Below are 26,747 nucleotides of genomic sequence, written 5' to 3'. Positions count from 1 at the left end.
GAGGGCTGTCATCCATTGGCTGCTTCCAGAGAAACATGCAGTGTGACCCTGGAGCTGGAGCAGGAGCCCTCCACCACAACCAGCACCCTTGCTTTATAGCCAGCTGTAGCAGGAGCACCATGCACACAGAATCTCACTATACAGCCCCATGGGATGTCACACTACTGCAAATGCCATGTGCCACATCCAGCAGTCCTTCTCTGTCTTGTATTTGGGAAGTAGAAGCCAGAACACTGTGTAGAAAAAAGGTCTCTAAGCATAGTACACACAGGGCAAAGGCTGTTTATCACAACCCTTTAGTGCTAATATCTGCTTGAATTGTGTATACCTTGGCTGCTTTTATAAGCAATTGAACCAAAACATTTTCTTGGCATTTGCTTTCATTCTTCATTTCCACTATACCAGAGACAGAGAGTACAGTGCATTTATTTGTATGCAATTCCCCACAGGTAATCTTCAGTTGCAGCACATAAAACTTAATTTTCCCTGATTGCACAAGATTTCTTATTCTATACGAAGTTGTAAATCACTGCAACAAAGACTCCTTGCTTGCTTAGTGTAGGCAAAGCCTTGCATTACTTGAAAAATTACTTTGGCTTTCCCATAGGCTCCTTGTGCTGCAATTCCAAGAGCTTCTAAGACCTCCAAAGATGTATCCAACTTCATGCTTTCTGCACATAGCATTGATGATGCAAGGTGATGGTGTAGGTCTTTTTCTCATTACCTACCAGAACACTTTCCTTATCAAATTTATAACCGACTTCAGCAAATACATGGGTTTTTTCTTTCCTCCTTATGTCTCATTAAGCTAGAAGCAAGGGTTTTCCTTTAAAAAATTACATGGTGTTGTTGCTTCTTTCACACAACCCTGATCATTCCAAAACCAGCCTTTTCAAGAACTATATTTCCAGGAACAAATCTGAGAGTATGAGCAAAAGGGTACAATGTCACGTCTGGTAGCATGTGTGCACAGTGCAGCTATTAGGAAGAGAAGGGTCTCTGCAACAACATGAGCATGATGTTCCTGGTTCACAATGCCATTTATAATTACTTGGGGCCACACAACGTAATTTGGAAGCCATTTGCTTTAAGACTCCCAGGCTTGATGTATGCATTAACTCTGAAGACATCCTCTGCCCTTAGTTGGTGGTATTTAACTTCCTTAGTTGGTGGTATTTAACTTGTCAATTTTCAGTTAATTCATAATTTTATGGGTATTGTTGATCACTTGAGTAAGCAATAGCACAGGAGCCTTGTGAAACATTAAGGAAGGAAGGAGGTAGAAAGTTGCCTGAAAACTCTGAAAACACAAAACTTGACTCTTTTTTAAGATATTGTGTGGAGTTTACATGTGATCCATACAGGTCTGCTCCAGGATCTCAACAATCTTTCCTAGCCTGCGCTGAAGTTTTTAGGTACAGCTGGCTTACAGTGGAAGTTTTCACAAGGGAAGGACTTTCTAGATTCAGCACAAAACTCCTTCAGAGGGCTTCCCTTCCTTGCAGTAACTGGCTGTAATGATACAGGGCTCCTACAGCTGCCAGGTTTTGGTGAGGAATGAGGACATCACCTGAACTGCTCCTCAAAGCCTCCTGACTCATCCAGGTCCCATCAAGGCTGCTCACACTTCTGCTAGCACCAACCTCTTCCCTCATGGTGCAGGTGGACACCTGGACTCAGGAGGGGAGTCACAAAGGTTTTCCAGTTTACAAGAACAAGAGTGAAGGATACTCAGCACATCCAGAAAGCTGGTGGCTTTCTATTTGGAAAGCGTTAGTGTTGTTTCAGGTCTCCCATGGCTATTCCCCCACACAGGGACTTTCAGCCAGGAGTGCAAATACCCCGTTGAACTTCTAAAACACTATGGCTTTGATAATTTCTTGTCTTAGCTGAGAAACATCATCTGCAAAATAATTTCCTGATGGACATCTTGTCAAAACAAGCGAGTTCCTGGGAAATACTTAAGTTCCAATGAGTTTAATTTTTTGATGAAAAAATAGTTTGTCAGTAAAATCTACACAAGCTTCAACAGGGACTCTTCTGGTACTGAAATTGGTGCCAGATGGGCACCAGTCCTTCCACTGTTGAAGGCAGCTGGAGTTTTGCCACTGACTTCAAAGGAATTAGGATCAAGCCCATGAATTCATGACTGCACTTTTTATTTAGCTTTCTGAATAATTTATAAGTAAAAATAGGCTGTATTCTCCCACTCTTTCTGATGTTGAGTAAAGCTGTATTTGGTTACACTTCTTGCTTTCAAAGTAGCTTTGGTGCAGTTAGGAGTGTCTCATTATGGAAAAGGGTGTCTATAGGGGACAGATAGAAGGAAAAAGGAAATCCTTAGGCATACTGAAGGCACACAGCAGATCAGAGATTCAGAGATGACAGATCAGAGCAAGAGAGTCCTCATACTTAGAGCTGAAGGCTAAATAGCTAGCATTGTTTCAGGAAGTGGAGGGGGATCTAGAAGGCATACTTCTTTTTGGTAAGGTAATCTATTTTTAATGATATTGCATTTAGTTTTATTTTCTTTCTTCTCAGTTCTTTAGACATTCGTTTCCATAAAGTTTCTTGCTGTGCTTAACTCCTGAACAGACTTTGCAGCAGATAATGCATTTCTCTGGGATACACCAAGCTTGTTCTCCACCACTGCAGACCATTTTCCTTCTTAAAACTATTCAGAAAAAAGGGGAAAAAAAATTCCCAATTCACCACCCAGGGCTTAGTGTTTACTTCTGCTGCACGCATCATTTATTTTCATTCTGCACGATCATGATGACACGCTCGTCCAAGCACATGCTGTTCTAATATGCTACATTCCTTCAGCCCCTCAGTGCGTTAGAAGTGACATTGCTGCTAAATGAGAAAGATCTTGTAGGACAGGCAAATAGATTGCTAAGTACTGCTGCCTTTCAAAGACCCATGTTGTAGACAAAAATGACTGGCTTGCTTTTTTTGGACTGTACATCGTTGTGTATGTGGATGACCCTGGTTAGGAAGGCTGTCTGCTGTAGGGTTTTAGGGACTCCATTTCTTGAGAACATGCTGACATATTTAGCAGGCTTTTGGAAAAGAGAAGGAGATGTATGCCTCAACCTATGGCTGGAGGAACAGAACATTTGAAGTTTGAGATGTGTCCTAGAAAAGTATTTCTGCAGCTATCATTTCATTTGAATCTGTTCAAGCAAGCACATGTACTGTACTTCTTATATTTTCTGGGTGAACGGAATAACTCTGCTCCCAATCACAGTGTGGGTTTCAGAAATCTATCTTCCATGATGGATAAACCACTTGCAGAAAATCTGTTCCAAATTTGCTTGTTGCTCTCTGGCAATAAATTAGAAAAGGCAATAGTGGATTGCTAGAGATTAACACAAAACCATTAAGTGCTGCTTTAGTATATCTATAATATTTTCTCCTAAACTGTGCCTTACTAGCTACTCTTCATAAGATAGTGCCTAAATGAATAATTGTGGTAGGATTTTGTAGGTTTTGCTGAATTAATTTAAATTGTCTGTGGAGAACTTTGGAGACTTTCTCTAAACACCTTTAAATCACAATTAACTAAACACAAAAGATTAAAATAATAGATACATTCAATATGACTTGGTCAAAGAGGTTTGGCACAAATTTGTCTGCTAATATCCCACTAGTAAGCTCTTGGAATTGCTGTGTGTCCTTCTGTACTATCCTACCAAAGAACATGTAAAGTATCAGGTAAAGAAAGTATAATGTACTTCCTCCTAATGTCCATTTGAGTCAAAGGCTGTTTTGTTACTTGGCTGCAGCAGAAGAAAGATTGTATCCTGCATTTGCCAGTAGGGATAATAGTATGGAAAAGCTGTTTTAGCTTTCTGAAAGACTACTTTTTGGGTCTGAAAATGCTTTTACAGATGCAGTCCTCTCAGGAACCCAGCAGAGACAGAAGAATCTTGTATAGTTATGACCCTAGTTACTTAATAATCTCACTGTGCTTCAGAACATAAATTATAATTATAGCAAACTAGTTTAATGAGGGCACTTTATGAACTTAGTATTTCCTGAAAGTAGCTACTCTGAAGTGAAAATGCAGTAATAAATTCAGACTGTTTATTTTAATCACAAAATCAGATATAGAACTGTAAGTTGCCAAAGTCTCCGCAAGGCATGAAATAGGGATGTGCACGATCTTCTCAATATTTATGAACCACAAAGTATAAAAATCAGCAGTCCCTAGGTGAAAATATTTTCAGTCTTTCAGGGGGACATTGTGAAGATGTTTTATTAATAATTTTAATTTTGTTTTCTACTCTGTTCAGTAGTTCCTTTCTAAAAACTTAAGCATGACATTTTTTCTTTCCAATTTGTTCTTCTGTATTGGATACATAGAGATTTGAGGGGATTTGTAACTTTTTGCTTTTAAAACTGATTTGAATCTTATATCTGTATTTGAACAGCATCATTCTTTAGCTAATAGTTTCCATAAAGACAGAAAAAACAAAGATTTTGTAGCAAGTGAAAATCTTAATAAAGTGTACTTTCCAGTTCAAATTGGCTCCAATTTATCAAAATACTGAATCACATGTGTAAAACTGAGAATTTAAGCAATCTTTTCTTATTTAGAGAAGAATGACATTTTAGTCACACATTAGTAACACTTTGGTCTGCACAGTATCAAGTACATGCTGAAGTATATTTGTAAGCCACACAGTGAGGTCCTGTCTTTTGTAGGACAGATGTCAGTCAGAAATTAATCCCTTACCCAGACCTAAATTACTAGAAAATAAGAGTATTCAATAGCAGAACAGTCCTCCTTCTTACAGAAGACAGAACTATCAGGGAAATGCCACAACCCAGGAGCTGCTGTTGTGACCACAGTGTATCAAAGTGTCCCTTGGAAGTCTAAACTGGGATAGGATAATTTTGCCACTAACATGGATTAGTAAATGCACTGGCATATTTGTCAAGGGAGACACAGTAAGGATTAATTATTTAAATCTGACCTAAATTTCCCATGTTTCTCTCTAGTTCCATAATAATAACAACAAGAAATTCCAAAGTAATAATTTGCTATTTGAAGTAAACCTAGAGTTAATTGTCACCCACACTGGACAAGAAGTAGGTTTTCCTTACTCTTCATTGCATTTGGGGTATGTAAGTAGGTGCATAATGTTGCCCATTTAAACTGTAGTTTATTAAGTCATATTGGGATATAAAGGACATATTTGGTCCCACATGGGACGGTCAGTGTAGATGACAGTTTCTCTCCTGTATCCACTCATCCTTAAAAGAGAAATAAGTTGAAAGCATTTATAGGTGGTCCCTTTTAAACCCACATGTATTAGAAATTAGAAGTGTGTGTGTATGTGTGCATGCAAGCACATGCAACAGAGACTTAGAGACTCACCATAATACATTCTGCAGAAAAAAAAAAAGAGATTTATGTGGAGAATAATAAAAAATAATTTTGGCAGTGGAGAAGTCCTGAATTATGTATCTTAGTATTTGTCACCTGTGTGGTAAAGTCACAAGCAGAGTATCTAAGACAGTCATACTAAAAGCCAGAAGAAGGAAAAAGCCTCTCCCTTAGTTCATATCACATGGGCTTTCTGCTTGGACACTAATGTCATGACAGCTTGCATTGTGGCAAGGTGGAGACTATGGCTTCCTGATAAAGGCCACCAATTTTTAATGAAGAGCACTTGATTACTGCTCCCATTGTAGGAAAAGGTTGCTTGGAGGTGAACAAGGCTCTGTGCACAGAAGTATTCCACTCCTACCCTTCTTCACTCACAAAACCAGATCAGCTGTAGCTGTCTCCAATATGATTACTCACAGCTGAGGAAGGTCTTCCTGAGAAACAGGCACAGTAGCTCCATGAACTGAGACTGGTGCATCCTTATCTCAGCATGCAGGACTCACAGCCAATAGTCACTGAGACACTGTGAACAGTTTTGCTGCACCGTCTCATCACATCCCTTGCATGATAAAGTCCCTCAGATAATATAAGGCTTGCTGTTGCAAGATTTTGCCTTTCTAGACAGGATTGCAGGGCTGATGGAAATGTTTGACTGGTTTGGCATTCAAATCCAAGCCTTATCCCTCTAAATTCTATGTCAAGTTTTCTAGGACATCCCCCTTGCAAAGAATGGATTTGGGGTAAAATCAGTCTCTCTGCAGTCTCAAGGGCATAAGTCTCAAGATACTTTGGGCTTATCAGGACCACAAACCCAAATGTAAGATCTTTCTAGAGAAGGAATCAAAACTGAGTGAGAAAGTTGAGTTCTGGTATTAGAGATTGTCATAAGAGCTACAGGCTTCCAGAAATGTCAAATTCCTGACACTGACTGTGGGTCAGAACTTTCCATTAAGCTTCTCATCTGGAAGCAAATCTGCGTGAAGATCAGATGACAGACACCAGAAAGCAATGCTTGTTTACATATTCAGAGTTTAAAATAAGAAATTTGCAATCATGTTTATGTTTTAAAAAAAGTTTCTAAAAGTTTTTTTGTGAAGAGGAAGAACTGTTTGCTTTTACAAAGTAGTAAGCAGACTTTTCTCTGGCATTCATAGCCTATTTGGGAAGTACTTTCCAGCATCTGTGGGCAAAGCTGTTTAAAAACAGTTCTCTACAAAAATAAAGTTGTAAGGCTATAAAGCATTTTTTATCTTGGCAGACCAAAATAGTTTTTTCCCAGTATTTCAGGAAGCCTCTGACATTCTCAAAAGTTCATTAGCTCGACTGTTTGGGGAAGAGTTTTCTTTCTGTCTTCAATCTTCTACTGATACAGAGATTTACTTTTGTTTATATCAATACAGGGTTATTTTTTATCACTTCATGTTTAGATGCTTGCTTTCTTATTGACATTTCAAGTAAGTGCCACTTTGAACAAAAAAGTAAGGGATTTTGTTGTTTTAAAAAGAACAGCTTCAGTGTTAAATTGGATTCCAGACAGTGGGATTTATAATCTAATTCTTACAAGAGATTCAGAGCTTGATATCAAGAGCTGGAGTGCTTCATTGTCCACCTATAGCACACTGTAAAATCAGAAGTTCTAAATTGTTTTTTTAAGTTTATTTTTTCCTATCTCAAAGAGCTAAAATGCATTCTTTTTCTTCTTGCTGTTGATTAGCAAAAATTTCCTCACCCTCTGCTGTCGAAGAGTCATACATATTTGATGGCTTTATCCTTTTCTCCTTAATATTTCAAGTAATTCAGCTAGACTATCTTCATCAATGGGGTAAGCAGAGCTGTAACACCTACTTAAGGGAGGGGAGCCATCTGGTTTCCTTGCAACTTTGAGCCTGCTGGCAAATATTAGGTTGTACCAATTTAGAGCATGATGAAGTGGGAAATAATGGACGTTTCTGAAGAATCTGAAATAGGATCAGCTGTTATCGGCGAAAATTGGCAGGTGCAGTGCACTGTGCTGGCTGTAAGCGTGGTCTCAAGTTGGACAGTGCAGCTGGGAAAATGACTTGCTAATTGAATGGTTGCAGGACTCCCAGCAGCTCAGAAAGTAGTGGAGCATCATTAATTGGAGGCTCCTGGTTGACTTAGTGGAAGCTGTCGCAGAAAGAAAGATCCTACAACTCGAGGTTTACTTTCTAGGTTAGTATTCTGTTACACTGAATGAGTCCTTGTGGAGTCAGAAGTGCTTTCAAACTCAGGAGGACCAGCCTAAGGCTAGCAACATCTATTCTTTTATTTACAGCGTGGTGACAGCAGTTGGGAGTTAGAAAAGATACACAATCATACATTTGTTTAACTGCATGCTTCTGTTGTTATCTTTCCCTTCTCTCTCTTTTTCCCTTTTATTTCCACTTGTGTTGGGTTTCAAAATTGGCTTGGAGCAGAAATTATTCTTCTTTTTTTTTTTCTATTTGGAGCTTTGGAAGACTGTGTCCTCAACTGTTTCTTGGATGCTACCATAATTCATAAAAGTAGTTATAGAATAAAAACTGGCCTTATTTTGGTCCAGAATAGTATTACATACAGCTCTGGTTTATGTGGGTCTCAGAATAGCAGTGAATGCAAAAGCACGTGTGCATTAATTGTGGCTCCCATTCTCATATGTTGTTTTTGTTCATTAAATGCAAACATATTGCAGTGTATCCTAGTTTAATATAAAGGTCTATGGGCAAAATGTGGCATTTTCCATCAGCTGTTAACATCCCTTGAGGGAAGATGTATTGGCAATGAGTGCTGTGCAGAAAGCACTGCTGACTTCAGAGTGCACTCCATGTATCATTAGTGATGGTAGCATCCCTGTGTGCCTGAAATCTCTCCAGCCATGTACAGTGTAGCTTTCCTGGATGAGTTATGGAGGCTGGGAGGTAAGATACTTCAGTGACAGAGTTGCACCACCCAGCATGCCTCTGGCCTTCATAGACATGAGGTTGTCTGTGAGTGTGGATTGGATGAGGAACAGCAGGCTGAAAGCTGGCTTGAGCCTCCTAGTGCGGAGTTCATGGGCTGTAGATAAAGTGTTAAACTCTTCAAAAGAACTGATGAGACCACGTTTTCAACGTGGACTCTAAGCAAATCTTGCAGTGGCCATCAAGCTCTTCCAAAGTTTGGGTGGTACAGCTAAGGAAAATGCATTCATCTTGTATCTGCATTTGGATAATCTGTGTTAGGTGGGAGGCAGGGAAATGAAACTGGGAAGATTTGGAAGTTGTACCCTTGGATCAAAACCATGTGTGGCAAACATCAAGCCCAGGCCTGTGATGGAACTGAGAATAGCAAAACATTGATGAAGAGGCTCCTGCCTCCTTCCCCAGGCTCTGACTTAGCACCCTGGGAAAAGCTGTTTTGGGGAATTCTGTGTTTTTAAATGCTGTAGCTGGACCAATTTATGGTGTCTTGTTCTAGCTTAACTTTTCTAGATGCTCACTTTGCCTCTTCTGATCTTCCTGACATTAACAAGTGGATGGAAATAATTCCTCTGGCCTCATAAATCAAATCAATTCATAGAATCATAGAATCATTTAGGTTGGAAAAGACCTCTAAGACCATCCAGTCTAACTGTTAATTCAGCACTGCCAACCCACCCTTAAACCATGGCCTTGAAGGGCTATGTCTATTAAGTCTTTGAAATACCTCCAGGCACAATGATTCTACCACTTTCCTGGGCAGCTTGTTCCAGTGCTTGACAACTCTTTCAGTGAAGAATTTTTTCCTAATATCCTATTCTAAGCATCCCCTGGCACAACATGAGGCCATTTCCTCTTGTCCTGTCAGTTGTGGTGACAACAACCTCCTTTCAGGTGATTGTAGACAGAGATAAGGTCTCACTGAGCCTCCTTTTCTGCAGTGGAGGGAACCTCATCACTCTCTACAACTTCTTCATCTCTCTCTTTTCCTCCCCACACAGCTGAATGAATCTGCCAAGCAGCTCATGGAGATGGACAAGACGTGCTCAGCTGCGGCCTCTGGCTGTGACCTACCGCTGGCCACGGAGACGGTGGCGGTGGCGGCGGCGGCGGCGGTGGGCCTGGCCCCATGCTCCACGCTGGCCGCTGCGGGGGCGGCTGGAGCAGCCCAGAGGCAGGTGGAAGGCAAGAAGAACGCCAAGAAGCGCCACTCCTTCACTGCCCTCAGCATGACACACAAGTCCTCCCAGGCCGCCAGCAACCGGCACTCCATGGAGATCAGCGCCCCCGTCCTCATCAGCTCCAGTGACCCACGGGCAGCTGCCAGGATCGGGGACCTCACCCACCTCTCCTCCAGTGCCCCAGCCCAGGTAAGGTGGTGTGCAGGGGAGTTTGAGCATCCTTAGCATGTGGCAGGCCCTTGGGTCACCTCCTCCAAAATGGCTCACCCTCGCATGAAGCAGTCACATGGTGCTGTCATCCTGGTGTGACAGTACTGGGCACCTTGCATTAATCACTGGGCAAGCGTGAGAAGCCAGAGGATAAGGCTAAATTTGATTCACATTACTGCAACAATTTAAAAAACAAAAAGTACTCCTACAATCTGTTAGAAGCAACGCAACTGTTACAGCAGTTTCTGTTGTAGAAGGGAATAATTTTGAGTGATCCCATTACCCTGAACATATCTGTTACTCTGCAGGGTAGCAAAGTCAGTATGAAATTCACACACTGGGGATAAAAAAAGATTTCTGGATAATTATTTCTGTACAGATCACTGGAGGATGAGCAAATGTGCTGCACTTTGACAAGTGTTGTACCCCGCAAGTAGCTGCTGTTCAGAAAAACCCAAGGAGTTTTTAAACCATCACACATACTGAGAGTGCAGCAGCCCTCTCCATCCTTCCCCTTCTCAAAGGAGGAGGCAGAAGAGCATCCTCCCAGACACTCCCACAGGTCCCAAAAGGAGCTTCCAAGAGGCTGCTTCCAGGGCCCTGGCAGAAACAGGAGCCAAACTCACCAGGAGTGCAATGAAACCCTTTGCAATTGCCTGCTGTTTCTGTGGATAAGGAAATTCAATTGGCAATTTGCAGTTTTAAGGTGTAGAAGAGAAGGGAGAATAGTCACAGTCCCAAAGCTCTTCTGCCTTGGCCTTCCTGCCCAGTCATCTACACAGGGAGTGTGCAGATTAGCACCCACATGTGGTTTATAGACCAGTTCCTCACAGTCTGTATCTCATAGTCTCATAGTCCAAAATAACCTCAGCATGACAGGGTCTTCCCACACATCCCACACTGCTGAAAAAAACCATCCTTGCCCTTTTCCTTTCCCTGGACAGGATGTCCCCTCACATCCACATCCCCATACAGGGACAAGCATGGATCACTTGCCAAGCCTGTGGTGGCCCAGAGCAGGAGGCAAATCATGTAACAGCCACTGCCTATGCTGGTATGCATGTAGATGTCTGGGAGAGGGATAAGCAGCAAACTGTAGAGCTGCTTTGGGCAGAAATGGCTGTTTATATGCATCTGTAGTGCTGATGGATGTCCCTTGTGAGGCCAGTGTGGTGCATCAGACCACGGGGTCACTCCTGATAGCTGTGCCCCACCGTGAAACAAGATACGAGCCTCAGGCCTCTGCAGCACAGGTTTGCAAGGACTCTGGGGGAGGCAGAGTGCCTGAATGCACACCATGAGCAATGCAGGGCCAGCCAAAACTGTACTGAGAGGACACTGCCACAGTGGAGCACTACTCTCTGCTCCTGCCTCAGCTGCTCACCTCCCTCCACTGCCCATCCACATGTAGGAGCAGAGAGAAATCTCAGTCCAACTGTAATAGCACCTGTTTTCTTCCACATGCCTATTCCAGGAAGGGTTTCTGTGGTGAAAGGTCCTCTCCCCCTTTCAGCCCCCAGCAGGAGGGTGAAGGTGAGGATATGGCTCCCACACAAAAGCAGCAGGGTGTCAAGATGTACTGGGACATCTGTGAAGCAGCATAAGCACTGCACATGAGGGAGGGTCTCAAACTTGTCAAGTAAATGACACCCAGGATTTTGGCACTGAGAGCGACACATTTGGACTTTACAGAGACATGATAGTGGCTTTTCTGGTCCTGTGCTAGTCAAGAGAAACACAACATACACCCTTTTTTATTAGAGTTACATTGAAGACTCATTCTGGGCTAGCAAACCACAAAAGTTATACCATGAAACAAAAAGTGCCTTGATTATTCTCCCCTGTTCAACAAGAACAACTGGTATGCAAGATCCCCCTCATTTCTCAAACAATTTTTTCATTTACACACAAGTGGTAGAGGACAAGAAGGGCCTGATGTTCCCAGTGACAAGTTATGATTATTGAAATCCAGCCCACAGGAAGCTTGGTTGGGTCCTTTGCAGCAGATGGGAAAACATGTACATGGGGTGTAATGAAGCCCATGGTGGGAACAGGCTTGGGGAGTGGTTCTGCTTCAGGGCATAGAGCCAGTTTGCAGACAAGGCAGCTGAGCACATGCCTCTGTCACTGCTGGTCAAAACTGTCTTGGCCACAGTGAAAAGAGGCTTCCCTCTGTCAAAAAGTGTCATTGGCCCCTGTCACCCCAAGTGTGGCATTTACATGTATTACTACATATCTCTGCTTTTGGGAACCTTGCTTTCTAATTTGAGGGATTTAAACATTTTCCTTTGAAAGGTTTGCAATAAATATGGATCTATAGGGGAAAAAAAGTGGGGCTGAAGTTTTCACTATGTTCTCTTGACTGTAGGAGCAACCTTCAGAAAAATGCTTGTAAGATTAGCAATGAAATCACAAGAGCTACAAACATGCATTCACCTGGTTTTAAGCCTTCTAAATTAAGTCTACAAAAAATACAGAATTTTGCTCTTACCAAATGCCCATTAAAATTGTACAGCTATATTTATATAACTATTAATCCCATAATAATAGGGGTTACATTTTAATTAAAAATGTCAGAAATTCAGTCTCTTCTCTGCCATCTGCTAAGACCTGACATGGCTCTGAAGCAATTAATGATGCTTCAGCCTTAGACAGAATATCAGTTCAGCACTTTTCTTTTATTCACATGGCTGAATGCCAGCCAGAGTAGCATAAACAATGGGCCCCATGAGCTCTTACATCAAGGCATTCAGGGCAGTGAGAATCTTGTCTTCAGATTTTTTTGCTCTAAAATACATTTGGCATTTCTGAGGTAAATGCCCTGTGTGGCTTGTTCAGCATTTGACATCTTGACAAATCTGCAAACTGATTTTACTGCTGCTTCGGAAGTGCTCAGGGGCGTTGCTGAGAGCATGGGCAGGTTGTAGGATGGCTGTGCATGTAGCTGCTGAACTCACCAGTGAGCTCTGCTGCAGGAAGAGGTCTCACCTTTTCTTTCCTCACTTGAACAGGAACCTCTCTGTCCTGCATGTCATTGTCACAGTGGTTGTCTCTGTAACCATCTCAGGCCCCTTAGTGGTTTGCAACAGCAAATTCAGCCAAAGTTTATTTCTTATAAGGGGCACAACAAATTTACAGTTTCAGTATCTAGCAAATTTATGCAATTTTTTTTAATTGAATGTAAATTTGGTTTATTGTGGCATTATATCCCATCCTTGAAATTTCCAGGCACTTTTTCATTGCTTATTTAATAGATCTCTTCATAAAAAGAAATAAAAGAATTTTGTTCTGTTGTAGGTATGAGTTTCTCTGAAACAGATCAGGATTGGTATTTAGCTTGCAGGGGGATTCTATATTTTGAAAAAGTTCAACACAGTTTTCTTATAGCCTGTCCTTTGAACAAGCAGAATTCAATTACAGGAGTTCTTGAATGGCACCCAGTCCCCTAGCTCAAGGCAAGTCAGCGAAAGTCTCCTCTGAACAAGCATCAGTTTTCCCTGCAGACCTGAGGCACCTACATGTGGAGCACCTGCTTTCTCTCTGCTGACATGAGAAGAAACAGAGACATCTAGGGCTTACTGCCTAAGTTACTGCAAGAACTTAAAATTTAGGTGCAAATTTTACATGTATCACTAAATGTAGCATATATTCCACCCCTTAGAAGTTATTTCATGCGTGATGCTTTATTCTTGTGGCTTTTGTCAATTCTTGTGAATTGAAAGCAGACTTCCACACTGAGCTGACATGGCATTTTTTGTTTTTATGAGTCGTTAGACTAATATAAGCCTCCAAGAGGGCACAGATTTCTGACTGAGTTCTGCACTGACATGCAGACCAGACTATGAAATCACATGTTTTGAAAGCAGTTCTGCATATAATTAATTTAATAATTGAAGACTGCTGGCCTTCCATAATGTGTTCATTGTTCTTTAAGCAGAACCAGCTCAGCTGTTTTCCAAAAGCCAAGATGTATTTTGAAATGAATGATGGTCTTAAAAAACATCTTCACTGACTACAAACTTTGGGATGCTTGAAAGGTAGAAGAATCAACTTGAAGTCACCTCAGCTGGATAAAATAGTGACTGGAATTCCACAACAGCCAGAATATAAAGCATTTAATTTAAAAGAGGCAATGCTAGAATCCTAATTTTGCCTGCAACTAAATTTGCTTGTATGCTTTTTACTGCATGCTAAGCATCACTCATTAATTGTAAGATCTCCATCTGAAAGGTAATTGTGCCTTTCCATCATGCAGAATGTCCTATCATACTGGCAAAATGGATTTTTATTGAAGATGTAAGTAGTGCTGCAGGCCTGTGATGGAGCTGAAGCTGAATTAGGTTACGGGTGCAGAGGAGTTGTTCGTAACTGAGACTCCTTGGGGAGTGGGGAAGGTCCCCCTGGAAGGTAATCATGCCTAGGCCTCAGATGGCTTCTCTTGCTTCCATTTTCACCCCTTATGAATTATTCGTCCCTGCTACTTGAAAAGGTCATGGGTCAGTCCTGCTCCAAATCCCCTGGATTTTGACAGAAAAGCATCTCATGAATAATGAAGCATGGCTTTGTGCACACCAGGGTAACAGCTGAGTGGGGAAGAAAGGACCCTCCCCACAGAAGGAACTTCTGTGTGTGTTTTGAACAACTCATGACCATGCACAAGAAGTCAATTTGTATCTGCAAGTATTAGTTCAAGCTCCTAACCAGAGGACACATGTTCAGGAAAAGCTGAGAATAATGTCTTGAACGCTCCCAATCCCAAAGATTGACAGTATTTGAAATGAAAAATGTTCCTTGAAGTGTCTTGCTATATAAATCATTTGAAAGTGTGTCCTTATCAGTTATTTAGAAGTGCTGAATTTTAGCTGAGAAAATGTAATAGCAGAACTCTGGTTGAGCCTTGGCTGATAACCTAAATGTGCTGACCATGAGACACGTACAGATTATACCTAAAATCCAGAGACTAAAAATGAAACTTGAATTTTCAAGTGCACAACAAGCTCTGAGAAAATAAGTCAAATTCAGGTATTTTTCAGCTTTGGCTGGGAGTCCAAATTCCATCCAACCTGCTCTCTTGGTGACTGTGAATGACAACTGACTGGATACAAGAGCGAGACAGGTGAAACCAAGGGCAGCTATTTCAGGAGGTGGCACCAGTCAAAATGGCAAAGTACCTGTCTTTCTGTAATTCAGATCAAAATATGTCACAAAAAATGCATAAGAGCTTTTGCTAAGGTCTAATATAAATTCATGATTTATCCTTGTGCATTTCCAATTCTATTCATAGTTATTTATAATTCCAGACATTGCCTATTGTAAATATCTTGTTGCGGAGGGGTGGTTGTAGGTGGGAAGGAGTTAACTTCTTTTAAATAGAAATTTTTAGGCAGGAATGTAAGCAGGTTTTTTTTTTTGGCTACCAATATTCTCTGAATATGCTCTGTGCATGTTGGGATATATTTCATTATTTGTCAAAACTGTTGCAAATGAGGCTCATGATCAGTCTATGGACTGATTACATAAGCTACCAGGAATCCAGGTCAAAGCAAAATTGCCTTTAGGGAACTACCAGGTTAGAGACAGTGTCTTCTCTTTTTGTTACAATATGCCTTATCACAAGTATATTTTGAAAGATTTTTCAAGAACCAGATAAATCCTAATTTTTTTACAGGAACTAGGAAGAGAAAGTTGTACTTTAAAAGGATTATTCAACTGTGCGTGAAACCCCATTGCCAGTAAAAGAAAAAGAATATATTTTTTTCCAGATGCTCCTCAGGGTAGTAACCTGAAAACATTTCGCCAGTAAAATAATTTTTGCACACAGCTAACCTTGAGGCTTTACAGTACCTGCCAGTCACCTACTGGTTTAGAAGTCTCAAGACACTGTCTAGGTATTTACCCCATACCATAAAATCCTGTTCATGTGGCACACACTATGTCTACATATGTATGACATTTGAGCAGAAATTACTAAAGTGTGTGTTTTCCTCTTTTTTTTTTTTTTTTTTTTTGCTTGAAGGGTTTATTTGTTTACCACTATTTTCTCCCTGGATGTGGACTTCCTACAGGAGGCATTGCACAGGATCCTGATGATTTTGTTGTACAGTTATCAAAAGGACAATTCTGAGTGTGGGATTAAATTAACATCTTTTACAGGTCAAGCTTTCACTTGAAGCCTTCCTGTGTCTCTGATTGATTTTCATGTTCTTTGATCCCAGAATTTGAAGAAACTATTTACTACAAACCTATTTAAAACCTTGTGGTGGAAAGCTATACCCTGAGTATAGTCTGAGAGAAACAAGGCTGAATAAAATATAATTCTCATGATGCTCATCCACATGATGCTTAATTAGTCCTCATTTGGGGGAGCTGAGAAGCTGTGAGCCATAATAATCAGCGCTTTTATGGATAGTAATGTCAGATGAATCTTCAGAAGAAAATGACAAAAATATTTGGGTTTTTTTTCTTCTAACTTTCAGGCATCATTAGATTGCAGGATAAGGGAAATGGAAGCTCAGGAAATTAATTTACTTGACTTCTCCAGCTCTTTGCATAGCTCTATGAGCTACTGAGAGAAGATATGATTTAGCGTTTTTGGTCTATTACAAACCAAAACTAATCAGGGCCAACCTGGTCCTAGAAAAAGCTAGCATAATACTGTGCCTCACCTTCATACACAGCCACAGATACTTGCAGGTTGTAAGAACCCCTCAGTAAATCATATAAATTTAGCTCCAGTCTTTGCAGGAAGGAACTGGGTATTTATGCAGCTACTTATGCAGCTGCAGCTGTTATCCTGCACATTTGTTTGTTTTTCACACACACCGTTATGGAAAAAAAAAAATTCTTCCTCTAGAATTGATAAGTCCATTTCAGCCCCCACTTTGATAATTAGCATTTGATGAGGCTACTTGATCTTGCATGTAACACTTTTCATCAATACTTGGTGTCACTACCATGCATTAAGTGCTAATACATTATTTCTAGGAACATTAAGGTTCAGAATGATTGCCACAGTCATTGTTTTATGGAGTCAGCAAATTAGAGAAACGAGTCACAGGAATCTTAAAGACCATTAGCCTGTTTTTATGATATTTCCAGAGGATGGTATGTCAACTTATGTGAGTTGAATGGGTGTTTTTTTCTCTTATTTTAAAGTAATATTAAAGAGAAATTTAAAATAAGCTGTAAATATGCATTCAAGACATTAAAAGAATTTTTCCTGAGAATTAATGAATGTGATAAGTGCCCTGTGGTGAGAGAGTGCTGGATTTTCTTTGAAGTCAAAACTGAGAATTCTGGTTGATTTTCTAGATGGTAGGAGCATTCATCTGATAGCAACAATTATTTTTCAGTGAAGGCTACTGCAACCTACAATATAATTTTACTCTGTTCCTAGTTTTATCACTGTCTTCTAGACTTCTATTCTGCTCGAAGACTGAATCTCTTGCTTTTGCAAGGCACTTTCACTAATCCCTACAGGCACTCTGTCTTTTCAAATTAAACCACAAATGTGGCCATAAATTACTGGTGAAAATCTAAAGTAAATCTGCTAGGGAAAGAAAAATATAATTTATACTCAAAGTCCAAACTAGCCATTCTTATCCTTCCATAAACGTGTGGATGGGAAAAGAGAAAGGGAATGAGTTTGAGAAGATGTTTCAGCCCAGATGAGTAGTTGTTACCTTTAATTTCCTGGTGTCTCTGGGCTTGTCAGTAATATTTAGTGGGGAGTAACGTTTCAGTGGTCATAAGGAAGCTGTTGTGTTTACAGGAAAAAAAAAGCAAAAAGTCCTTTTAATATTATTCTCCAGTCCATGAGTACATAATCACCTACTACACCAGAGTAGCTGGTGATAAAAACAGAGGGCACAGCATGAGCTGGGAGTGAAATACCTGTCATGCAGCACCATGGTGCCTGTGTGTATAGTCTGGGAGTTTTACTCAGGATTTAGCCTTGCACAGTACAGGTGGTACTGCTGTGCTACCAATGGTCACCAAGAAGCAGAAATTAGTGCAGAAGGATCTGGAGGTGACTTTCAGCACACTTTTGTGCAGCTGCTTTTCCCTGCTGGCTGGCATCTGGGTCTGTAGTGTCCAGAGGAAAAGAGCTGCTGCTGTTGAGCTGAAACAGTGGTGAGTGGTGCTTGGAGGATGCCAGGCTGAAGCGGGAGCATGAAGAAGTCAGATTTTGCTGTTCACAGGCCTAAGTAAATGGGATCAGAGTTGGCAGTGCCTGGTTCAGGAAAGTGCATGCCACCATTAAACAGCCTCCTAATCAAGAGGTATGCATGTGTGATCACCCAGGAGGAGGTCACATCTGGAAATTCAATGGCCAAATGTTTAAAGGCATTAGAGACACATAGGGATAGAGAGGAGCACCAAATGGTATTTTCAGAAGTGACTCCTATTACTTAAATTGCAATAAAATCAGTGGGAATCAGGCAGCGAAGTACTTAATGCCACTCTGAGAAAACTCTGCAAGGTGCCTGTTTTTATCAGTAAGTGCCTATGTGCCTCTTAAAATCCTGGCTGTCAGAGATATCTCCTACCCATAAGGCTTTAGCAACGCTGAGTAGCAGAGATTGAAGAAGGATTAAGACACAAATGCTGCAGTGTTTGAGCCCTCCCTGTGTCATGTCTGTGCATGGCTCTATTTGTGTGTCTGATGCCACACAAGGAAGATGGATCATGTAGGGACATGCCATCAGAATGCAAGGATGTGGCACACAGACTTCCTTAAAGGTATCAAAGCAGAGAACAAGAAAATCAGAGCATTGTCTTGGATCCCATTCCCCTGAGCAGATGAAGAGGAAAGGAGGACATGTTTAGTACCTTGTTCCTTAGATCACAGTAGCAAAAGTACAACCTGGCTCCAGGGCTAAATAAAGAAGGAAAATGTACTAAGTCCTTCTACCAGCTGTGGTAGAGAAAGACCTGCTGTGTTCTCCAGGAGGATTATTGGTGTTACTAGTTACTGGAGAGATGCACATAAAATTGTGTGAAGAGTAGAAAGGTAAACTTCCAACTCAGGTGATCAGAAGTATAAAGAAAAGAACTATAAAGAAGTATAAAGTATAAAGAAATAGGAGATTATTCTTTTGCAAAAACCAGTCTCTTCAAAATCTTATTCCAAATATAATCTTGCAAAATAATCTAGCAATACTGTATTTTGTGATATGAGTTAGTTAATAATACATACAGGAGACAAGAGTACCTTGAAAAAATCAGCTTAGAAAGACTTCCCCAACTGTGTCAGGGACTGTAGTTTAAATGCAAAGCTGGTGAACATTCAGATGCATAGTAGCAATCAAGCAGCCACCAAGAGAATACAGCAAGGAGCACAGAGACAGATAAAGCTGAAGAGCAGAATACTTCTGTGACAGTAAAAGTCAAGATGTGAACAGAGGAGCTGAATTCAATGTATGGAAGGCCAGCACGTCCTGTGGAGTGAAACCTGATGATGAAAAGCAGGGTCATAGACAGACTGGAAAGTACACAGTCATATCAAAGCCTGTAGGGCCTGTAGGGAGAGCAGCTAAAGAAAAACCAGAGCACAATCAGGAAACAGTTGCTGATTTAGAGTTTGGATGTATAGGATACTAGGCTGTACAAAATGGCAAAAATTAATGGTTTGTAGGTGCCAGGCTGGCACCAGATGCAGTAATATTGGAGTAACCAGATACAGGCAAACTGAATGTCAGGTAGATAGACATATACAGAACTGTGGAGACATCTCTGGGATTATTCAAGGGAAGAAAGCAAAATTGCCATCCAGCAATGGTGAATGGCAGTTACATTACTTCTTAATCCCTTGGACTATATGTTAGTACAAGCATAATAGGAAGCACTTGAGACCATCAGTAATACAGAAGACACAGAAGGCCCCTTTGTCAGTGCAAACAGGCAAATAGATGATGCTTTGACTACTGCTCTGTTCTCTTGGCTTGAACTCATCACTCTGCAGTCAGACAGGCTCAGCCCAGAGTGCCTGCAGCGGCCACTCCAGCCTGGGGTAGCTGCACCTCTGCAAACTGACGTTGCTGCAGTGTGCAGAGGGAGGATCACAGGAGCTAAAGAAGAGTTAGCATGTGTCTCACAAGAAGGATGAAGCATTGGTCAGCTCCCAGAGCTGGATATCATTGCTACTAGTGGAATGAGTCCTGTGATTGGAGTGCTGGCACCAAGGGCTACAGGCTTCAGGAGGAGGCAGGACAGGTGAGAGGGGGAGGTGTGACACTATAAGTAAGGGAGAGGTTTGATTGCACAGCCCTTAGAGTTAGTGATGATGTGGTGAAGAGCCTCTGGGTGAAGACTGGAGGGAAGGAAAACAAAGCAGGTATTGTAGAGAGTGTTTGCTGCTGATTGCCCAGTTGGGATGTAAGCACCAGTGAGTTATTCAATAGGCAATTGGAGAACTCTCTGGACCAGTAGCCCTTGTCATTATGGGAGATTTCAAGTTCCCAGATATCAACTGGAAATATCATACTTCTGTGACAAGTCTTGGAAATTCTTGAGGCTTATGGAGAAAACTGCTTGTCATTCATATTTAGAGAGCCAACTAGGAAAGATGCCCTCCTGGACTGACTATTTGTGAATAGAGCAGGACTCATCAGGGATGTGACAGTAGGCAGCTGTCTTGGCTACAGTGTTCATGAAATGGCTGAGTTGAGGATTTTCACTGTAAAGACAGAAAAGGATGGCAGAGTTGCTTCATGAGAGCAAACTTTATGCTGTTCACAGCGTTCGTTAGCAGTGTGCCAAGGGAATCTGCTTTTAAGGACTTTGGATGCCACATGTGCTGATCAGTATTTAAGACTCACCTTTCAGAAGCACAGGAGCAGATAGCTTTACCATGCTGTGAGTCAAGCAAGCAGAGCAAAAGGCCAGCTTGTCTGAACAGGGAACTCCTTGTGTGGATCAGGAGGAAAAAGACCTCTGTATGACCTCTGGAAGCAAGGTGGACATGTCCTTAATTGGTCAACCTTGAAGTGGTCAGCTCTGAGTACAGAGCTGGGGTTCATTTACACAGGGAGAAGACATGAAAGTCGAAAGCTCAATTAGAGTTGAAACTGTCCAGTGTTGTTTCAAATAACAAAAAGGGCCTTTTTTTCAGATGAGGTGTAAAGAAAATATTGGGCTGATACTTGGTGACTTGGTGAAGGTGGCAAATACTTGATAGTGCTTGGTCAATTTGACTAACAGGAATGAAGAAAAAGCAGATGCATTCTATGCACTTTTTGTCTCATTCTTTAGTAGACCTGCAGCTTCCCAGTCCTCTGAGTTGGAGGACCATAAATGTGAGAACAGTGGCTTTATATTGTGGACACTGAAATTGTAAGAGACCAGCTGTATCAGCTGAATGTTCACAAGTCCATGGGGCCTCATGGATTCATCCAAGTGTTCTGAAGGAGCCAGTGAATATTATGGCAGGACCCCTCTCAATAATCTGTCAAAGATTTTGCAGGTCTAGGGAGGTCCCGCTGATTTGAAGCTTGACAATGTTATTCTAGTCCACAAAAAAATGGCATGAGGAAAGACCTAGGGAATTACAGACCTGTTAATTTAGCCTCAGTTGCTGGAAAAAATATTGAGATTATTATACTGGGTACTACTGAAAGGCATTTAAAGAATGATACAGTCATAAGGAACAGTCAATATGGGTTCATAAAAGGGAAGTCCCATTAAACTGATTTGATATCCTTCTATAATAATGTGTAGTGGATGAAGAGAAAGCAGTGGATACAGTTTTCTCAGGATTTTAGTAGGCTTCTGATACTGTACCTCAGCATCTTTCTGGACAGATTGCTCAGCCATGGAATGAGTGGACTTGTGATGCACTGGGTGAAGAACTGGCCAAAGGCCAGATCTCAAAGGATTGCAGGCTACAGCTGGCTGTTGACTGGTCACCAGTGATGTTCTTTGGGGCTCAGTTTTAGGGCCAGTTCTGTCAGATATATATATATGCGTGTGTGAATATATATATACATATATATATATATATATATATATATATATACACACACACACACACACATATGCATATATATCAATGATCAGGATGCAGGAGTTGAATGCACCACTGGCAAGTTTGCTGATCATACCAAAGTGGGAGGTGCTTTTAACTCCCTTGAGGAGGCACAAAATATCTTGCAGAGGGATGTAGGTACACTGGAGCATTGGCCAATGATTAGCAGGAGGAAATGTAACAATTCAAAATGCTGGATTCTGATCCCTCTGGGATGGTGTAATGCCAGGCACAAGTATGGATGAGGAGAGGAGTGGCTGAAGAGCAGCCCTGCAGAGAGGGATCTGGGGGATGCTGGTGGACAGCAGGCTCAGTGTGAGACACCAGAGGGCAAACCCTGTTCTTGGGTGCATCAAACAGAGCATCACCAGTCACCCAAAATTATCCTGCTGTGTTCAGAGTTGGTGTGGCCTCCCCTGGAGCACTCTGTGCAGTTCTGGGCCCCACCATGGAAGGAGGATGTGAAAGTCCTTGAACACATCCAGAGAAAGACAACAAATCTTGGTGAAAAGACTGCAAGGAATGTCCTAAGAGGAGCAGCTGAGGACACTGTGCTTTTCTAGTTTGGAGAGAAGGAGGCTGAGGGGTGACCTCATTGCTCTCTGCAGCTTCCTGAGGAGGGGAAACAGAAAGGGAAGCACTGAGCTCTTCTCCCTGGTGTCCACTGACACAATGCAAGGGAGTGGTCCTGTGGGAATGCCCCACAGGAGATTCAGACTGGACATTAGGAAGCATTTCTTTATCTGGAACAGGCTTCCTAGAAAAGTGGTTGATGCCCCAAACCTGTCAGTGTTTAAGAGGCATTTGGACATGTCCTTAATTGGTCAACCTTGAAGTGGTCAGGCAGTTGGATTAGATACTTGTTGCAGGTCACTTTCAATATAAATATTCTATTCTACTCCATTCCATTTTGTCCTATTCTGTTCTTTTCTGCTGTGATCTTCTCTGCCTTAACAGTTGCACCCTGAGGCTGTTCATTCAGATCTGTTTTTTCATGACATAAAATCTAATTTTTTTTCCTAGCAAGGAAGGGTGGGGACTGATGCATTTTCTGTTTTCTTAGAGACTGTTTCTCTAGTCCAGAGCAGGCATACAGTGGTAGCACAACATGAAGAAGTTTGAACTAGTTGATTTCTCATTTACCTCTTGGATGAGGTAGCTGCCAGGTGTCTCAGCCCAACATCTTCTGCAATCCCTAACTCCATTAACCAGCTCAACATAACAAATGAGGGATCATTCTCCAGCTATCCCTAAATTTTTTAGTTTACTGGTGTGTTTTTTCTGTAAGTTGATACTAGCTCACTGACGTGATAGGCAGTATTAATAAAGCCTTAGTCACAGAGCTGGAAAGAATGCTTTTTACACATAGGACCAAGAGCTGCCTGGATCCTTCTTTGTTTGAGCAAGCAGCCAGAAAGTTTGAGGAAATAATGAGAAAAAGGAGATGTACTTGTCAATACAATTTCATGATTGAGTGTAGATGTTGGTGAGAAATGAGACATCTTGCTGCTTTTTGCCAAAAGCTTTAGAATCACAGTGCAGTGTTTCCATGTTTTGCTGCACAATTTCCTAATGATAATGTGTTCATAAACAGCAAAGCAATATAGCTCAGCAATGCACTGTCAAGACAGAATAGTAATGATTATGGGGCTTCTTCGGAATAAGATAACCTTGAAATCCAGTAATTAGGTAACAATGTGTGCCTTAGTTTAACTCTGTGTCTTGGTTTAATTCAGTGTCATTTTTAAGTGCAAAAACTGTCCCCATGTTTGTGTTCCAAAAATCAATATTTACTGTTTGTTAGATAGAATTTTGAAACAGAAAAGCTGTAGTGGAGGTGTCATGGTTTGAGCCTGGCACAGAGCCAGTGCCCCCATGAAAATGCCCTCACCCTGGTGTCTGCTGTGAGATGTGACCAGGAATAAGCAAAACAGGCTCCAGCTTAAACATAAAGAACACTTTATTACCTAAACTACAGGAAAATAGGGAAAAACTATAAGGAAAAGAAAAAAAAATTGAAAACCTTACAAAAAAACCACTTTCCTCCTCCCCACTACCTGAATTTCCCAATCCGATACATTCTCCCAAATCACCAAATGCCCAGCCTGGCACCACACTTTAGTATACTCAAACTTCAGTTCATGAAGAGGAGAGGAGTCCTTCTTGTTCCATAGGCTTCCCCTGGAAACACGCTGAAACCTCGTGTGCTTCCCTGTCACTCGGCACCGCCCGGAAAAAGTCCTTTTGCCGCTTGTGACATCTTCCTTCCATGCCCAGTGCTCTCACCACTGCGCATGGACCAGAGCTGCTTTTAGGGTTGTCTTTTATGGATGCCTTGTCTCACTCCAAAAAAGCACAGTCTCTGCTTTGGGACATCTGTCCCCCCCATATTTTTCCAACCCCCTGGGGCCGAGGGGTCCCCACGATGAACCCTCCTGGTTCTGAGGCACTGCCTCCCCCTAAGTGCAGTCTCTGTGTCACAGGAACAAACTGAGTCCATGGCCACAAGAAAAGTCCAGCCAAAAGGCCACTCCAAGCATCTCTCTCTTCACTCAGCCAGTCTTCTCTACGTCCTTCGGGCCAGGTCCTTGTTTCATCTTATCTCTTATCTCCCTTCTTAGTCAGCTCCGAGGAGGATCAGCATTCTTGCAAGGCCCCAACCATGAAAGAAAGGGGTTAAAAATTTCAGTCTCTGCCTGTCTCAGAACGACGATACTCCCACACGCGCTGCTGCTGCGGCCGGCCGGGCTGCACCCTTCTCCCCCCTTTCTCCTCCTGGGCCGGCTGCTATCACATTCCGTCTCGCCGACTCTCCTCTCTCTCTCTCTCCTGGGGGGGGGGGGGGGAAATGGCTGCCCGATGTCTCTTGGGGCTCCTCCACCCTTCCATCCTTGAGGGCCTTCTCACCCCCATCTCTGTCCAGGCCCCGGGCCTACCGCATGGCTGCCCCTCCCCCGCCCAGCAGCAGCGGCTGGACAGGGGAGGGAGATCCGACCTCTTCTCCTCGACGTCCCAAGAGAACCTCCCAGGGCCAGAGCTCTGCTTTTTAACCCCTGTGTATTCTCGGAGGTGTGTCCAAACCCCACTGGCTACACCAGGTGCCAGTATCAAACTCAGAACATCCATTGGTTTGACCACAGCTTCCCAGAATTCCCACTTCTTCCTGGTCAAACCACCACAGGAGGTCTGTGAACTTCTCAGGATCTTTGCTGAGTATAACACACCCTGCCTGAACCTGCAATTTGTGGGTATTGGTTCCTACTTTGTACAGCCATTCTGCATATGGACATGCATACAGCATATGGTGAGACTTTTAAGAAAACTTTTTGTTCAAGTAAACCACTACAAGTCCCATCAGCCCAGCTCTGCCCTGTCTGCAATAAAGATCTGTTGCTACAGGTCTTGGCATTGGTTCAGGAGACGTTTCCAGTCAGGATTCATTTTTGACATAGATGAATGAGGACTTTGGTGAGACAGCTCAAAAAGAGATTGCCCTATATAATTTGGCTGAGCATTAGGCTTTGAGAAATGAATGATTACATTTAGAATTGCCTTTCACATGAATAGCTGGAGAAGATCTGTCCAGCTGTCTATATGAGAGATTTATTTTCTGGGGTAAAAGTGGAGTGAACTACTTTCTCCATTCAGAGAAAGCTTTGGGTTGAGTAGTCACCTTCTTTTGAAGGAGAAGAATATTCCTGATGATAAAAAGAGTACATAGAAATGAGAGTGCATTTTGGAAATTGAATAGTATCTTCTTCTCCAGAGATCCATAACCACTACCAAAAGGGTACCAATTTAAAAACAAGTTTTTGAGGGGAAAAGGTTACTTTTATCAGAGAAGATACTACTGCAGATGCACATGCTGAGCTGACTTTACAAAGCAGTTAAGTAGTTTTACATTGTAAAACTTTTAAGATGCGCATACAAATAAAATTTCTCTGACAGGTACATGGAAATTCTGCTAATCCTTTGTGTCAGAAATGTATTTTTGGAGTGTGTAAGGCTAGAATAAGCTTTTTTTAAGGCAATGTAATGAAGTTAGAAAATCTAGGAATTTATAAAATATGTGGTTTATTCTTCTATGCCTTCACCCCATAGAAATCTAGGAAATTATGGGCTTCTTCTTAAATCCTTGTGTGTTGTTCTTTGTGTATTTTCAGGATTCCTCTTTGATTGGAACAGCCACAGTGGCTGGTCCCAGGACAAGTGCAATAATTGGAGATCAGGGAACACCACCGAAGGTCCAGCTCCCCCTCAATATGTAAGCAGCTCTCAGTCACTGTGTACTCTTTGTTTCCAATTGTGTGTGTGTGTGTGTGCTTGAAACCTGAATGCCCAAATCTCAGCTCAGGTGCATTCTGAGAAGAGAGAGATTGCAATTTCAAATGTGAGGCAGCCTCTGCTGAAATTAAAAAATTAATAGAGAAGGGCAAGACTTCCCCCTTTCTGTGTGAGCCCTTTTAGACTTTATTTCTTGTAACTGTATAGATCACTGTGAAGCAAACTGAGTACCTCTGAGCTAGAGAAAATCTTTCATTTAAAGCTCTTAAAAAGGTGTAGTCCTATGCAATCAAACACCTGATTTAATCACAATTAACCAGAAAAAATGGCTCAGTTCCACTTTTTTGGTGCCATCAACAATGAATGAACAAGGCAATGAATGAACTTCACATCTTTGGCATACGGTCTTGTTGAATAGTGCGTAGAATAACAGAAGGTTCACAGAACAAAAAGAGTAGATTTCATATATAGCAAGTCTCTTCTAGCCTGGTTGGTTTATCTGATACTTGTCTAATTAACTACTGAATCCTCTCCTCTCAACACATATACCTCATAAAAGCAGGACAACTATACACACACAAACACATATACGTATCCACATTTTTGGGTTTTATGATATGGCTAAAACAAGGTCTGAATTCACAAAATCCTGAAAATAATAGATCTTCTTTAAGAACAATGGGGGTGTTTAA

General features: G+C 41.7%; 1 protein-coding gene across 6 annotated transcripts in view; it reads left to right on the top strand.

Moving 5' to 3' along the window:
• Positions 1 to 26,747, top strand: part of SH3RF3 (SH3 domain containing ring finger 3) — a 247,489-nt gene that overhangs the window by 173,548 nt on the left and 47,194 nt on the right. For all 6 annotated transcript variants that reach the window (XM_064709856.1, XM_064709902.1, XM_064709893.1 and 3 more), the window contains 2 exons: positions 9,357 to 9,725; positions 25,935 to 26,035. In XM_064709856.1, coding sequence (XP_064565926.1) covers positions 9,357 to 9,725; positions 25,935 to 26,035 — 470 coding nt within the window. The remainder of the gene's footprint in view (positions 1 to 9,356; positions 9,726 to 25,934; positions 26,036 to 26,747) is intronic.

The sequence above is a fragment of the Zonotrichia leucophrys genome, chromosome 1 (assembly GCF_028769735.1).
Source record: "Zonotrichia leucophrys gambelii isolate GWCS_2022_RI chromosome 1, RI_Zleu_2.0, whole genome shotgun sequence".
Lineage (NCBI taxonomy): Eukaryota > Metazoa > Chordata > Aves > Passeriformes > Passerellidae > Zonotrichia > Zonotrichia leucophrys.
The sequence above is the reverse complement of the archived record's forward strand: the minus strand, read 5'-3'. Positions and strand labels throughout refer to the sequence as shown.